General features: G+C 46.4%; 1 protein-coding gene across 1 annotated transcript in view; it reads left to right on the top strand.

Annotated features, from left to right (window-relative positions):
* The first annotated feature begins 5,152 nt into the window (after nucleotides 1–5,152).
* The window catches only part of rnd2 (Rho family GTPase 2), a 28,977-nt gene continuing 18,300 nt past the window's right edge, over nucleotides 5,153–15,829 (top strand). The window contains exons 1-2 of the mRNA XM_030088922.1: nucleotides 5,153–5,499; nucleotides 5,880–5,967. Of these exons, the coding sequence (XP_029944782.1) occupies nucleotides 5,398–5,499; nucleotides 5,880–5,967 (190 nt within the window). The 5' untranslated portion in view covers nucleotides 5,153–5,397. The remainder of the gene's footprint in view (nucleotides 5,500–5,879; nucleotides 5,968–15,829) is intronic.

Raw genomic sequence — 15,829 nt, 5'->3', positions numbered from 1 at the left:
GGAGGGGAGGGGAGGGTCACCCTAACCCCGACCCCTCCAGGAGGACCAGAGGCTCACAAGTAGGAGAAATATTGGTTCTCATGCAGGATTTCTCTCAATTCATCCTTGATTAAAAAAAAAAAAACAGCTCACAACCTTTATTCATTTGATTGAAACACACATTTACATTGTTTTCTTTATTCATTTCAGACGTGCCAAAAACATGTCGTGTGTAAGCACATACACATACAGATAAATACATATGCATGTACTGTGAATAATCTAATAATTAACTCTATATTTCATAAAAATGTTCACAAATGGGGGTAATATTCGCCCTGAGTCTTCCCCACACACGCTTTGTGCCACATGAATCAGGTGACAGCATTGCTAATGCATGGGCAGGAAAGGCCCAATGTTTCTGTTCCAGTTGGTTGTTTTTAAGGCTTTACTGGGAGTTCAATAAAATATGACATCCAATACTTTATAAACGTTTGTTTTTGTGCCATATACAGGTGATAAACTCATCAAAAAGTATTACCGACCAAATTGCTGATTTGGTTTAGTTTAAAAAGTCTCTAAAACCTAAAAAATTCTCACTGAATTCATGTGGATACTTGGCTAAAAGCTATTGAGCACAACAATCCAGTTTCATGTTGCATTCTGTATACTAACATAATACATAAGCTTGAGAAAACAGTTCTATGTGTCAGTGCTTCTGTAAAGTTTAACATAGTTTATTTTAGTCAGATGAAGTGACGGACAGGAACAATTCACCAGAGCAAAGTGAGAACATATATATGAATCCAGCCTAACTGTATAAAGGTGTATTTATGTGATCATATTCAAAGTTCAAAATTCACACGAAGAAATGGAAACATTACCATTTTTTGGTTATTTTACCAATAAAGAGTGAATTTAAAATATCTCTTTAAAACACTTTATATGCACAACAGACGACTATCTCAACTGGTGCTCAAGTGTTTATTTCCATTATTAATGTTGATTTTATCATTTTGATTGGTCTCTGTTCCATTCTGTGTTCATAAATTACAACATCCACGTATGTATTTTAACAGGATTTATTTTCAAAAAATGAAGAAACATTTTAAATTCACGTGAAAAGCTTCACCCTGAGCCCCAGATTCTTCCTCCTGCTGCAGCCCAGCACTGTTCGAGGACAAAAACACCATTTCAGACACATAGAAGCTTAAAGCTTATGATTCATGCAGAATTAATAATTCAATCAGAGAAAGAACACAGAGCAGATATTCAACGGGGCTTCACTTTGGAGCACATTGTTCCAAACCTGCAGCAGACACACTGAGGGGCTCAGTGGAGCTGGAGCTGGAGAGACAGTTAGTGAAATGGGAAGTGATTCCAGCAGCGCCTGCTGTGTGTTGGTGTTGAGCGCAGAGCACCAGGAGCCGGAGGAAACGTCTGTTTACGCCGCCCGTTGTGCAGCGGGGTCTGCAGGAACTCTGGACCTGTGTGCTGCTCATTGTTGGAACTTCCCCGCAGAGGCGGCGCAGTAAAATATGAGCTTGTGTTGAGGTCAGGCCAGTTTTCTGATAAACGGCCTGACCAGGGACGGGGCGGGCTGACCTCTCTGCTGCTGCTGCTGCTGCTGCTGGGATAGGGAGCCACGAAATCCACAGTGAACCTGGTGAGCGGGACGGGCGAGATGTAAAGCTCCGCTCAGCAGTTCTGAGGCCGCAGTCAGCTCCGTCCCAATCGATGCCCTCCAGCATCTTAACCAAATGGGATGCAGACATTATCGATGTGCTGCTTTGACACAAGCAGGACGCCACAAGTGGGACGTCTGCTGGTCCCAGTATGCTGAGGGTTTCTGGCTCCCGGCTCGGATAATAAGGCCAAGTCGGTGAAATAACCAGCGCAGACTGCAGGCCCGGGCCTGGAAGCATCATTACTGAGGAAGCATGATGCAAACAGCTGCTCTGCGAAGCCAAGAGGACGTTCTCAGAAGCTGACCCAGCAGCTGAACAGGCCGAGAAATGAGTCCGTTTCACTGGGGTGAAGGAAAAAAGATGTTCTGAAGGGACGCTGCTGTGTCTGAACACCTTAGGTCACTGAAATACTGCACACACACACACACATATACACTCAGGAAGAAGAGGAAGTGCAGAGGTTGGTGCACTCTTGATTTCACTCTGAGGATGTTTCTGTGTGTTTTTCACAGTAAAAGCTGGACTATGTGACACTATGTGGGAGTTTCGTTATTGCTGTGCACTGAATGAGACGTGAGACAGAGCAGTGTGACTAACGTCACCTGTTGAACCTGAAGCTTCCTGAATGGAACCGTGGCAGTCTGAGCCACAGTCTGACCGCTTTCTGTTTAGATCAGTGTTTCCAAACCTCTTTATGTCATTAAGTAATGCCCTCCTGGACCTTGGTGAAACCAGCCAGCACTTTTTCTTCTTCTTCTTCCTCTTTCCTTGTTCATTCACTCTGCTGCTGAATGATCTGGCATCTCTGCTCCGTGCTCCAGTCTAATGGATTTCTTTTTTAATAGAGTAATAGAGCTGGTATTCATTAGTGCATCAATCAGCAGAAAGCAGCCTCTGATTTACTGCAGCACGGCGGAGCAGAGCTCTACACCCACCTGCTGGCTGCTGCAGCAGGCAGCACCACACACTCCCTGTAAACACAGCAGATCTGTTTTACTGTCCTCACAGAGCGTCCTGCTGGCTTCTTCTCTTGCTAAAACTCTTGCATCTGCACTTGTGTGAAAATCTCTGCTTCATCTCGACATTTATTCACAGGAGAACAAACCACAGTGTCAATTTAACTGGACCAAAACTTCAGCAGGGAAACAGAAACTGTTTCCACCTGTGCCTATATCACACTTTTAACTGTTTATTTGAAGAATTCAGCTGAAAGGGGCCCAGAAAGACATTATATTTATTGAGTAAAGTGTATTATTTTAAACCTGCTTTAGACCTTGAGCAAAGATTTCTCTCTGTTAAACTGGAGTTTTTCTTTTTCTCTGTTCATGTTGAATTGTTGGGGTTTTTTTTCCTGTAAAATTGCCTTATTGAAATGACTGCATTGTTTTTGGTGCTGTATAAATACATCTGAAATGAAATCATTTGGATTATTAAGGTATTTAAATTTTTACCAGTTTTCTACAAACTTCCTGAAATTGTGGCTAATTTCATTTTTTTTTTCCATTTTCATTTCATAATTTACATTTTACTCCTGTTAAAAAAATACCTGTTCTGCGGATGGATCAATACTGATTCATGATGTAGGTTTTATTCTGATTGTCGAACACCAGCTTACTGAATCTGACTTATTTTATTCCTTTACTGAGCCGTTCAGCAGTGGGCTCCCTTCTACCCCTGATTTTAATCTGAATTCCTCAACTACCCCTCGGGTTGGTCAATAATAAGCATCCTGTCTCTTCAGTGCTCTCTTTAACGACGGGAGTTTCCTTGTCTCAAAAATACAACCTGAATTCCAAAAATGTTGAAATGGAAATGAAAATAATTGAAATCTGATATTAGAGAAAAATTACTCCAAAATATTGATCCACGTCCAGACTGGAGCTGCTCAGTACATTTCCATATCTCAGACACTCTATAATACTTTTTATAACAAGTTGCTGAATTACCATCAAATTCTTCTTCACTATTTTTTGTTTGTTTGTTCCACTTATTGCAATTCAAACTAGAATTGGGGAAATAACAATTACATCTGATGCAATATGTCTATATCAACTTTTTCCTTTGTTTACTTTTAGGATTCAACTATTGATTAGCTAAATAATTAACTCCACAGCAGAGACTGGTTATCATAATAATAAATCCTTTTTCACCCCATGTAATACAATATATGTCCAGCAGAGGGCAGTGTTTCCCTTCAGATCACAACAAGTAACCTGTCGCTGCACGAGCTGCTGCGTCATTTCATTATCTCATTCACAAAAAAACGTGAAGCCCCCTGCGGGGCGCGCGCCTCTGCGGAATATCAACTGCTAGAAAGACTGGAGGAGCCATAAAGAGCGCGCGGTCACCTCCAGATACTTAACTTGATGGATTATTTTATCAAGGTACGCTGCATTTATTGTATCTCCATTAAAAGGTCACTGTGGCACTCCATCAACAGGCAGAGTGTGCAGAGCGCTGCCAAAACTGAAGAGGAGAAGATTTGCATGAATAAGATATTTTAAAAAAGACAGAAAGTTGATGTTAATTAAAATGCACGAGAGAAATTACAAAATATTGATCCAAACACTTAAAATAAAGTCTGTCCTGCAAAGAATAAACTAATCTGTGATCTTAATTAAGCCATATTTGAACATTTTAAAGGAAGAAAGTCGCATTTATATCAGCTACATGACCAGAAATTATTTTAAGCTGATTCTTTACTATGCTTTTAAAGTGAATCAGTCACTGAATAGTGAACCTTGATGAGAGCCAGTAAAGAAAGTCACATAAAGTCAGATCATGAAGGAGCTCCACGATCCATCACGAGTGAAACTACTGGGAAAAGACTGATAGCCTACTTCATTAGTGTGTCCCATTGTGGACATCATAATATCACAGATGTTTCATAAATAAGAAATCTTCACGTGTCTGATAAAACCCCCAAATTCTTTTTTTACCTAAAATTCATTCTTTTTTTGTTTCTTTTTAATAAATGCATAAGTAAACCTTCATATTTCTGCATTAGCGCGAGTAATGCAAATTTAAGAGGCAAATATTCATTTTTTTTTGTCCAAAAGACGCAATTTTTGTATTTTCATGTGTTCCTTAGTGCAGTCTTGTGGTTTTCTTCACCTCGATCAGTTTATTATAAAGATGATGAAGAGAAGGAGGGATTTAAGGTCGGTGTTTAACCTTTAATTTCCCATAAGAGCAGTCTGTCACAGGCAGCTTTGTTGACTCAGACATGAATATTAGGGAGGCGTGGCCAGCCATCAACGTGCCGGAGTTTCCAGTGAAGGCAGGCACTCAGTCAGTGCGCGTCCTGGCTGCGGTGCCAGTGTGCGTCTTTCACTGCGCGTCCTGCCCTGACTGTGGTGTAGTAGGTGCGTCCTGCGTCGTGCGTCCTGCCCTGGCCGTGGTGTCGGTGCGTCGTGCGTCCTGCCCTGGCCGTGGTGTCGGTGCGTCGTGCGTCCTGCCCTGGCCGTGGTGTCGGTGCGTCGTGCGTCCTGCCCTGGCCGTGGTGTCGGTGCGTCGTGCGTCCTGCCCTGGCCGCGGCTTCAGTCTGTGAGCGCAGCAGCGCCGGAGCGCAGCAGCGCGTCAACCGGACCGCGGGATCTGGATAAAGCGCACGGACGCGCCGCATGTATTCCCTCATTTTTCCCTTCTCTCTTCGATCCCGCCGCGCCTCGTATCGGATGCTGGATGCGATCCATCCCCGTGTCAAGAACATCAGTCTGACGGGCGCATCATGGACAGCCTAGGCAGCCGCTGTAAGATCGTGGTGGTCGGGGACACTCAGTGTGGGAAAACGGCGCTCCTGCACGTCTTCGCCAAGGACTGCTATCCGGAGGTGGGTGCGCGAAAAGTCTGAAGTTCGTCTCTGATTTTTATTGACTGGAGGAAATAGATTTGGAGTTTATGAGCAGATCTGGCAGGCTGCATCCACCTGCTTTCACTCAGAAAGGCTAAATCAAGACCGGACTGTGATGATAGTCTTTTATAGGCTGAGGTCTCCATTAAACCTTCAAGCTTTTACCTGCTGTAACCCTGATGAGCTCCTGGGCGATAAATAACCCATCTCCAGCTGAATGATCAGTTTGCTCTTCCATCACTCTACATGTCAGCCTGCATGATTCTCAATCAGCTGTTCCCCTCCCTGTATTCACCCTGGAAAACACACACAGTCACAGATCATGTCCGGGCTGACTTAAACTCACCTCTCCCTTCCAGAACTACGTGCCCACGGTGTTTGAGAACTACACAGCCAGCTTTGAGATCGACAAGCACCGGATCGAGCTCAACATGTGGGACACGTCAGGTAAGACAGCTTCATGTCTCCGTCTGCAGCTTCTCCAGAGGCTGACATGAAATCGATTCCACCCCGGGCCCCCGGGACCCCGGTCCTGGCCCCGGCCCGGCCCCGGGCGAGGTGCTGCCGCTGTGGGAGCGCTGCCTCCAACTCCCTTCTCCTCCTCTTTCCCAGCGCTGACAAATTGCTTTGACCCCGAGACGTTCAGGAGTCTTTTGTTTTTAGCCTTCTTCTTCTCTTTGAGCCAGAGGCGTCTGCTATTTATGATTGTTATCTTTTGAGAGAAACTTTGGTGTCTCGTGTTTGCATTCCTTCCCTTTATGTGTGTTTGTGTGTGTGTGTGTGTGTGTGGCTGGCATTTCCCACAAACTGGCTCGGGGTCAGAAGCATCAGTAGTTACGGGTGGATCTGAACGCGTCAGGTTGTTGACTTGGTGTTGAACCAGATATTGTTTGCTTCTCTAGTTTTGTCACATTTTTTTTTAAGGTGCTGATATAAAGCCCTGCATCCCCGGGCCGGCACATTTTATTCATTGGTTGGTTAAAGATTGATGTGAAGAGTTGTTTTTGCAGAGTTTACCCAGCTGGCTGAACCACTTTCCTCAGCCCTGAAAGAAATTCGTTCATCATGCTTCGTTTTCGTCCAGATTCATTCATCATGTTCCGTCGGAGAGTTTCTCTAATGTGTCATCCTGCATGTGTTTTTATGAATCTCTCCTGACTCTGAAAGAAATGCAGAATCTAAACATGCTGAGATGATCGAAGTAAACGCACGCCGCTGACGTCAGGGTCGAGCGTTGTTGGACTCTTTACAGAATAAATCATCTTTAGTTTGGTGTAGAGATGTGAGGATGAGGACCACCGACTGCCGTGCCTCGTCTTTCACTCCAAGCAGATATTTTTGATTGAATCACTAAGCAAAAATTTTCCCCATTATCAGATAATAGCTGGAGGAGCCATATGTAATAAATTCCTATTAGATGATTTCAATTTGATGATTTAAAAGAAAAAAACGTAACTACTTAACTTGATTAGTTACTAAAAATGCGAAAGGAAGAGAAACAAGCTGACCTTGGGTCCGTCTCAAATCTGCTACAAGTGAAGACACATCACATCAGGTCACGTCAGTTCATCTGTCGGATTACCAGCGCAGAGCAGATAATACAAGCCAAAGAAGTCAGATTACTGTAACCATGGATCTGGACACACTTGAGTAGTAATGAGAAGTAACTAGAGTTTGCAAAAAGACATTCCCTGTGTTTACATGGGACTTATTCTAAATATAAAAGGTGATATCAAAGGTATGAATGTAATGTTGTTTTTTTAAAAAAAAGCCTCAGATCTGTGAGAATCACGACATTTAATTTCAGTTCTAAAACCTGTTTTGATGCATGTTGATAGTTTTATGTTCCGCTTGGTGGGAAAAGGCAGCCCCATGACCCCCGCTGCTCTCTCTCAGGCTGATTTAGTGACGTCCGCTTGGGAAAAGTCAGTTTTCTTGGGATGCAGTGGTTCAGGCCTCGGGTGGGGGTGAGGTGGGGGTGAGGTGGGGGTAGGGGGGACTCCAGCGTGGAAATCCTCGCTCTACATCCCAGCCTGGTCAGCCTGGGTGGATTTACCGCTCTGATCTGCCCTGAGATCCTGCATGTCACAGTCATGTCGGGCCCGAGGCGCCCGGCAGCCCTCTGAGCGGCGAGGCGGCCGGCGGGCCGGGCGGGCCGGGCACCGGGGGGGAGTTTCCCAGAGGGATTTATTTCTTTTACCATAAACATTCCCAAATGTAAAACTATCTATTCTGGGAGAGGTCTTCCGTGTGTGTGTGTGTGTGTGTGTGTGTGTGTGTGTGTTTGTCTGTGTGTGTGTGTGTGTGTAATGTGATCAGTCGGTGAAAGAATGTTGTTTTCCTTCCGAGCTCACGCTGACCCCGAGAGTAAATCTGTCAGTCAGAGGTTGGAGTGCTCGGGCCCCGGGGCCCGGGGCCGCCGCCTGGAGGAGTTTCTTATCTCTGTGCTGTAGCAGCGCCACGCCGCTGTGGGAACGTTGTGCTTCTGTCCGTCCCTAAAACCCCAAACCACCTCTGGCACTGACCGACTCTGATCTTTATCCAGGAGCCGACCAGCCCACAACAAACATGACGTCAGCCAACCCACAGGGTGTGTGTGTGTGTGTGTGTGTGTGTGTTCAGAGGTCCTTGTGTTGTGTGGCATTATTCACTGATTCACAGCAAACACAGATGTTCATATTTTCCCTCAACAAGAAAAATAATTGGCTCACACTCCAGTGGAAAAAAGGAAAAGAGGCTTTCATCCGAAGAAAATAACACGTCTCCCACCGTTCCTGTTTCAGGGTGTAATTTTTTATTGCTTCACTCCCTCACTCCTTCAGCTCCATTTTGCTTTTCTTGTTTTTTTTGCCGTGCTTGAATTTCCTTCGTGTGCGCTGGCAGCATATTCGCGCCGCTCCCAGGTGAAGGACCGGGCTGTTGGGACTCAGACCTGCTGAGAACTGAGCTTCAGATACAAACAGCATTGACGTACATGTAGTCAATATAACTAGAAAAGCGCAGTTACATAACAAAACGCCGTCCTTTGACAGTTACACTCTGTCTCTTTATCCAAATTCCAACATTAGCCCAAGCTGCCATCATAACAGTTACTATTTCAGTAAACTCTGACTATAATCACATTCATGTCACCTGAATTCATTCTGATGTTATGATCGCATTGTTAGAAAAATGTACTGTAGAAGTCTTTGAAGCACCCAAAGCTCCGTCTTTGTGCTTTCTGGTAGTTTTTCAGTCCCTGTGTTCGTCACAGTTAAATAAAACCGTTAAAGAGAACCTTTTCATCCCAGCAGCGGGAGTTTTTCTCTGGCTCGGTCACTGAGCATCTCCTCGTCAACGGACTGAAACCAGCCGTTGATCCTTGCTGGGAGTAAACTCCCACCTGAATCCGCCGTGCGCTTGTCTACAAGCCGTCTTGACAGCGTTGACCTTTTGAAGGAGCAGAGAGTCCAGAACGTGAGGACCCGGCACGAGGAGAGCCCGGCTCCGTCTGGAGCCGAGCCGAGCCGTCCTCCGGTGGGTCTGCGTCACTCGGCCTGCGGCGCCTGCTGCTGCTACTGCCGCTGGATGTTTTCATTCTGACCTGACATTTGCGTCAATCAATTCTCGGCCGCGGTCCTTTCCCGCCTCGCACTCGGTGTCTTCACACGAGCAGCCGTCTTCCCGCTAATTGCAGGTGAAGTCCGCCTGCTGCGGTCTGGCCTCCGCTCACAAAACATTATTGATCCTTGTTTTGTTTTTTTTTGAAACAACTCACAACTCGCCCAGTCCGCTTTTCTCCGGTATGATGGGAAGGAGGAAGTAGCCGGCGTTCGCTGGAAGTCAGCCGTTGATTAGTTTGGTCTCATTGATTGAACCAAATCATTGATTTAATGTTAAATAAACAGATTTTTTTTGACTGGATTTGAAACAGTGATCATTTTAGAATTGTGACATTTTGATAGTGAGGATGAATAAAAGTACGACAGGTGAGGAAATGCACAATTATGAATTCCTTCAAAATAAAAGTCTTTTTTTGGACAAGACTCCTTTAAAGTCTTGAGATCTACTCCTCAAGATTGAAACTAGATATTTCATTTATAAACCTGTACATTAACTGGATTCAACGTGGATGAGTGTGTGTGTGTGTGTGTGTGTGTGTGTGTGTGTGTGTGTGTGTGTGTGTGTGTGTGTGTGTGTTTGAATGAAAGAAGCTAAAAAAACAGCTGATATGAGTTTACAGGTCCAGGTCTCGGTCCTCTGTGGTCGTTTCGCTCTGCGATGCTCGTCTGGAGGCCGTTACTGTTCTCGGCGACGCTCCGGGGCCGTTTCCAGCCGTCCAGGCTGGGTTTTCCCCGCGCCGGAGGCATTGATGCTCTCATCCCGTCTTCCCAGTATGGCAGTGATGCCTGGGAAAGCCTCGGCCTGGGAATCGTCGGGAGCGAGCGCTGCTCGTCTTTACGAGCGGAGTAACGACAGCCCGGGTTTCCCCAGACTTCCTCCAGCAGTTCGCTCACGTCTCTCTCAGTTTCTCCTCTCTGAAGCCTGACCTGATTCCCACATGAAGCCCCCGGACCTCTTGCATGCTGTTTTGTCATGCCGGAGGGGGCGATCCGCAGAACTCCGGCGCTTTTCCTTTCTTCTTCTGCTGATCTCCTCGCCGCTAATCACTCCCGCCGTAGCCTGTTTCTAAATATATTCTTCCTAGAGATTACCTGTCCTCCGTTGCTCTCTTCCCGTGGATGAAATGTGAGTTTCTGTTACTTTCATCCCGGTGTGATCCGTAAAGCTGGCTCCGGCTTTCCCCCCTCTAACCATCTAGAACTTTATTTATTTCCAAACAAAGTGCCGGTGCTGCTGGGAACATGAAACGCATGGCTGGCTGTGCTGTGGAGGGTTGTTTCTTCTTGTTTTTTTTCTCTTCCTCCTCCAGCAGACCTGCCTGGCACCGGCCGGGCGTTCACAACAGAAAACACATGAAAGCTTCTTGAAGCGGCTGTGGCTGCGGATCGCTGTAGTGCTGCTCCGGCAGCGACGGAGAGGAGAGACGCATTTGTCTGGAAGTGTCAGGGATGATTTGTGAGTCTTTTTCTCATCATTTGTCGTGTTTTTTTTTTTTTTTTTTTCGTGTGTAAAGCTTCCTCGTGTTTCCACATTGAGAGGCGTGATTGTTTTCGACTTCCCAGACGATAACGAGACGCCGCCGGTGCGTAACGCCGCTCTCGGGCTCGTCTCTCAGCCGCTTCCCAGCATTCCCGGTGCCTCCGCGCTCCCGGGGCTGGGATTTCTGGACGCAGCCGACCGGCAGGGCGTCCAGCGGCCTGTGAAAACACGCCGGGCTCGGTGGGCTTTCCCTTCCTCCACACTCTCCGCTTGATCGGCCTTGACCGGACGTGGAGTGAACGACTGCGCACAGCTGAGGAGAAATTAGCAGGCGGCCCTTTCGCAGAAGTTCTTCTTCTTTTTCAGCAGGATACGTTGTTAAGGCGAGTGGTACTCGGCAGAATATTTTACCCCCGCACTGTAAATATCCCCCGATTGTTTATTTTCGTCAGCATCCTAAAGGGAGAGAGTGACGACATCCTTTCAGCCGCTGCCTGTTTGAGTCTCGGCTCCCGCTCGCTTCCTCACCCGCCCCGGGCGATAACTGCCTCAGCCAAACCTGTTGCCCCCCCCCCCCTTCCCGCAGAAACAAGGCCTCCATGACAGTTTGGGGTAATGAGTAAACAGCAGATAAGCGCTCGGTTGGTGAAATGCTGGAAGAGGAAAAGGCTCTTTGTGTCTGTCTAATTAAGCCACAACACAAATATTGAAGCGTTTTCATTTCGCCCACCGCTTTGTTCTCAACTTCCATTACTGAACCATTTGAAAAGACTTTGTTAGATGTCAGACAATAGTTGGAAATGTTCACACACAGTCCGAGCCTTTACGTTTCTGACTTTGTCAGCTGAATTCCAACAGACTGAAACAAAATAAGGTGAGCATCAGATGTTTACTGCAATATGAGGCTGTGAGTTCACTGAAAATGTGGCTTTTTTAGGACAGAAGAGTCAAACATTGAGTTATGACAAGCAAAAAAATAGACTTTTAATGGTATTTTGTTGCCATAATTTAGTTATTTTGTGACATTTTTTGCATAAACCTTGAATTTTTATTGATAAACACAAACAGTAAGTAGTTACACATAAATATATTGGTAAAACAAGACAAAACACTTCCTCTAAATGAGTGATATTGGTCAGCTCTTTGGTATCGTCATTATTTTCCCTGATCGCAGGAACTACAGTCTGTAAACAAGTACATATGTAACAACAAAACCTCTAAAAGGGTTATTCTGGTTCTGTTTGAGTCAAACATCTGACTCAAAAATGAATTTTATTTCAGTAAATATTGATGTTATAAAAGTAAAAAGAGAGATAATGATCCTGCTTTGTCCAAACAGTGGTAACTGGATTGATCTGAACATTTCTGGACCTCAGACAGCGAATCAAGACTTTGGTGATCGTTTGATTTTTGCCACTGTTTTATCCAGCTGACCAGTCCTTAAAGGCTCTGAATGAAACATGGCGGTCGGCTGAATTAGCTCGGATCGCTTTGTAATAATTACGATCGCTGTCTGCTTAATGAGCGCCGTGTCGGAGCGTCTGTTTGCCACTAATGGGGTGAACGAGCTAGAAATCGATTGGAATCAGTCTGTGCGGCTCAGAGCGGCCGGTGACGGGTGGAGAGACAGGTCAGGTGTGGCGGCGCGCGTTGAGTCGCGTTGTGCCCTTTATGCAAATTTAATGGAAGTTTCCGTTTCCAGTGTGTGAGCTGGAGCATGAGGACAGCTGAGGTCCGGTCCGGTTTGGGTGCAGCGGTGGTCGGATGTGAAAGTAGGTCGGAGTGCCGGGAGGCTCCAGACTCCACCGAGTGGAATGCTCGCAGGGGTATTTCTGGACGGCGGACACACACACACACACACACACACACACACACACACACACACACCGCTCGATCCTTACAGGCTTTACAAGCTTGATAAGGGAATGACAGAGAATCTTTCGCAGCTCTCCCTGCAGGTCGTCCTCTCGGCGCTGGGCCTGGGATGAGCCTGCAGCCTGTAATCCACGGGATTACAGCGAGCGCTCAGACGTCAGGCTGCCAGCCGGGAACACTTCACGTGCCGCTGGAGATAACCGCCGACAGAGGTGGACGTGACTGACCTTCGAGGCGGTCGCACTCAAATAATACAAGCAAATCTTAAAAATGAAGACTCAAAATGACCTAAAATAGAGTACATGGAGGAAATACAGGAAGAACATGCAAACTCCACCCTAACCTGACCGTGAACCTTCAGCAGCGCAGCCCACTGGTGTTCATCAGAAACAAACCAACTTCTCCTCTTAGCGAATGATCTTCTGCTCTAAACCTCTTGAAAAGCGGCGAGCTCTCGCACGCCGCCGCGTCTGTTTGTGATGTTCTGGAGGTGAAGTGGGCCGGCTGTCTGGGTTCTGGAGCAGGCGAGCGGCGCCGTGCGACGCGCGTTTCCAGACCGATACGAAGAGTCAACACGCTGAAAAATTGAAGCGGCTTCTCATACATCTCGGCGGCTGCGGGGGAAACAAAAGGAAGCGGAGCAGAGAAAAACTGCAGGAATCATATAAAACCGCAGATGAGAGGAAGTCGTCGCCGCCGTGGAGGCGGGCTGCAGGTAGCCTTCCTCTGTGCTGTTTGGAGCCTCGTTATTTTCTTTTCCCTCGCTGATTTCCTTCATCTGTGATCGGCCATTAGTGGAGGGTCACCGGCAGCCGGAGCCCAGAGCAAGCAGAGTGGAGTCACCACACACACACACACACACACACACACACACACACACACACACACACGAATCACCTGCGCCGCTGTAGAAACCAAAGGTGATAAGAGTGAGCGTCAAGTGGACAGAATTAAGGGAGGTTTTAGCTGCTGCTGCTGTAAGGAGAAAGAGCACTGCAGGTTTTGACGAGTGGGATCAGGAAGCCTGCCGCGCTTCACCACTGACTGAAGGAACCTCCGTTACTAGAACGACTGGAGGAGAATCAAAAGACGAAATTAGGGTTTGTACTGTTTAGGGAGCAAGTGTGAAAGGAAATGGACAAAGTGAAGCACGATATTGACCCGAGTGGTTTATTAAACCCCATTATTGAACCTCCCTTCACTTCCTGGTCGTGTTTTCACCGTGTTCCAGTCGTGCTTTGAAGCTGGAATTGTGAGTTTTCTTTAGAGTTGAGACGGGGAAGTTTCGAAAGACGCTTGAAGTCAGAATTTCAACTTGGAGCTTTGAGGGCTGGGAGTTTGAGGAAAAGTTTTGCTCACATTTCAATGGGTCTTACGGCGCCGCCGCCACGTCACGCCTGGATCAGAAGTCACGGCGCCGCTCTGAAGCCGTGCCATGCATTATCTTTAGAACCGTCCTCGTCAAGACTTTACCGTCTTCTTCTCCAGAAAATGAATTCATCACAGCAGGGTTTAGTGCAACACGGAGGAGTTTGTTTGTTAATAGATTCACCTCCAGTATCGAGTTTGTATGTGAAAAGTGAATTAAAGCTCCAAAGAGTGGGCTGAATGTCGTCCTGTGTGGGCGTGCGTGCGTATGACAGCCCCCTCTGCTCTGACCCCTGACCCCTCCCATTGATTCTGGGGCGTACTGGGGGGCTGTGGAGGGCGCCGGGGGCACAATGAGGCTGCAGAGTACATCTGCTGAAGGAGCAGCGAGCATTCACTGGGTTTAAAACTTGGAAACAAAACAACTGAAAGGCAGACAGAAGGAGTTCAGAGGAGGAGAAGTGTGCATCTGCGCTTTTCCCACACCACCCGAGGGACCCGACCTACTCGCTCCTCGGGGAAACAGACGCACCAAATGCCAACTGTGTCACGTTTGAGAGCTGCTCCAGCTTCCAGTGAGATCTATAGAGAGTGGTGGCAATATAAAAGGCTCCTTTTGAGGATTTAACGCCGGTCTTTGTTCTGTTCAGAGAAGAGGAAACGCGGCGTAATTGTGAAGCCTGTCGTCGATGACCTGAAGTAATTTGATCTATCGCACAATGCAAAGGACGCCACCGACACAGCAGGAAGCTATTGTTCATAAATACAGCCAAAGCATTCTCACTTTAAATGTTAAGTGTTTTGTTTTGTGATAAATATCCGATTAAACACTTGCATTGGGGCGTGTTTTCCTCGGAAGTGCCTGCAGCAGGTCTGATCTGGTCACAGGTTATATTTCACAAGGACGCCGTCTGCTGCTTTAAATCCCCGGAGCGGCTCGGCTTATCAAGCGCCGCCGTCCTGTCCTGCCGCCGTGTGCTCTGTTTACATGATTTATTAAAGAGAGGCTGTGCTTTATGGAGCCAGATCTCTATCAGACAGAATAAATACGCGCACAAGTATTCACAAAGACATTTTCAATCCACGCACAAACAGATAAATAGAGAAAATGCACATATATTACAGAAAATAGCTTTACAGTTGTATTTTTAACGCCTCTATCTCGCTGGTCTGTGACAAACTGCAAACTTCCACCAGAGTTTCAAGAGTATCTGCAGGAGTTCCCGATCTCCTCGCAGATGTTTTTAGAATCTCAAACATGTTAAACATCTGGAACACAACTTTTTTTCTTTTTAATCTTCAACTGTTGTCAATAAAGTTCCAACAGACTGAATGAAATAAGAAATAAGTGTGCCAATCTGGTCTTCATAAGCAACTTCTGCTCTAAACAAGACACTGCTGGACTGCAGAAAGACTCTGTTTGTTGGATATAATGTTGAAATCATCAGTCACATGGACAAATGTTGAGCAAAGATCATGAAACCTACATTCCCTGCAACATTCTGACAACATTTGTCGTAGCTTCAGTGTGACTTCATGTCAAGATTGTTGTAAAAGTGTGTTTTGTTTGGCCTTTTCTTCACCGAGGCGCAGGCTGTTGCAGCGGCGTGAGAGAGGCAGACGGTTTGCATGAAGGTCGCTGATCCTCATCTCCACTGTGACGTGCAGCAGGACTGTTTGTAAGCCTGAATGAAAACATTTAGGATGTCCTTGCAGTTATTTTCAAAATGATGCTTTTAGAGAATGTGCTGGTTACTTTCATTAGACCTGACTCCTTCGTATTTTCATTCACATGAGCGTGAATGTGGCTCAGAGGGTAAAGTCTGGCTTATTGGTGAGTTGACTCCTCATCTCACCCTTTCCTGGCGTCCTCAGATAAAGTCTGTCCTCAGTGGTGTGAGAGCACAGCGCAGGGCAGCTGACGCCGAGCAGGAAAATGTCTGCTTCATCTCTAAAAATAATCATTCTCTCAAGTCTGATGTTG

The sequence above is a fragment of the Salarias fasciatus genome, chromosome 4, assembly GCF_902148845.1.
Source record: "Salarias fasciatus chromosome 4, fSalaFa1.1, whole genome shotgun sequence".
NCBI lineage: Eukaryota > Metazoa > Chordata > Actinopteri > Blenniiformes > Blenniidae > Salarias > Salarias fasciatus.
The sequence above is the reverse complement of the archived record's forward strand: the minus strand, read 5'-3'. Positions and strand labels throughout refer to the sequence as shown.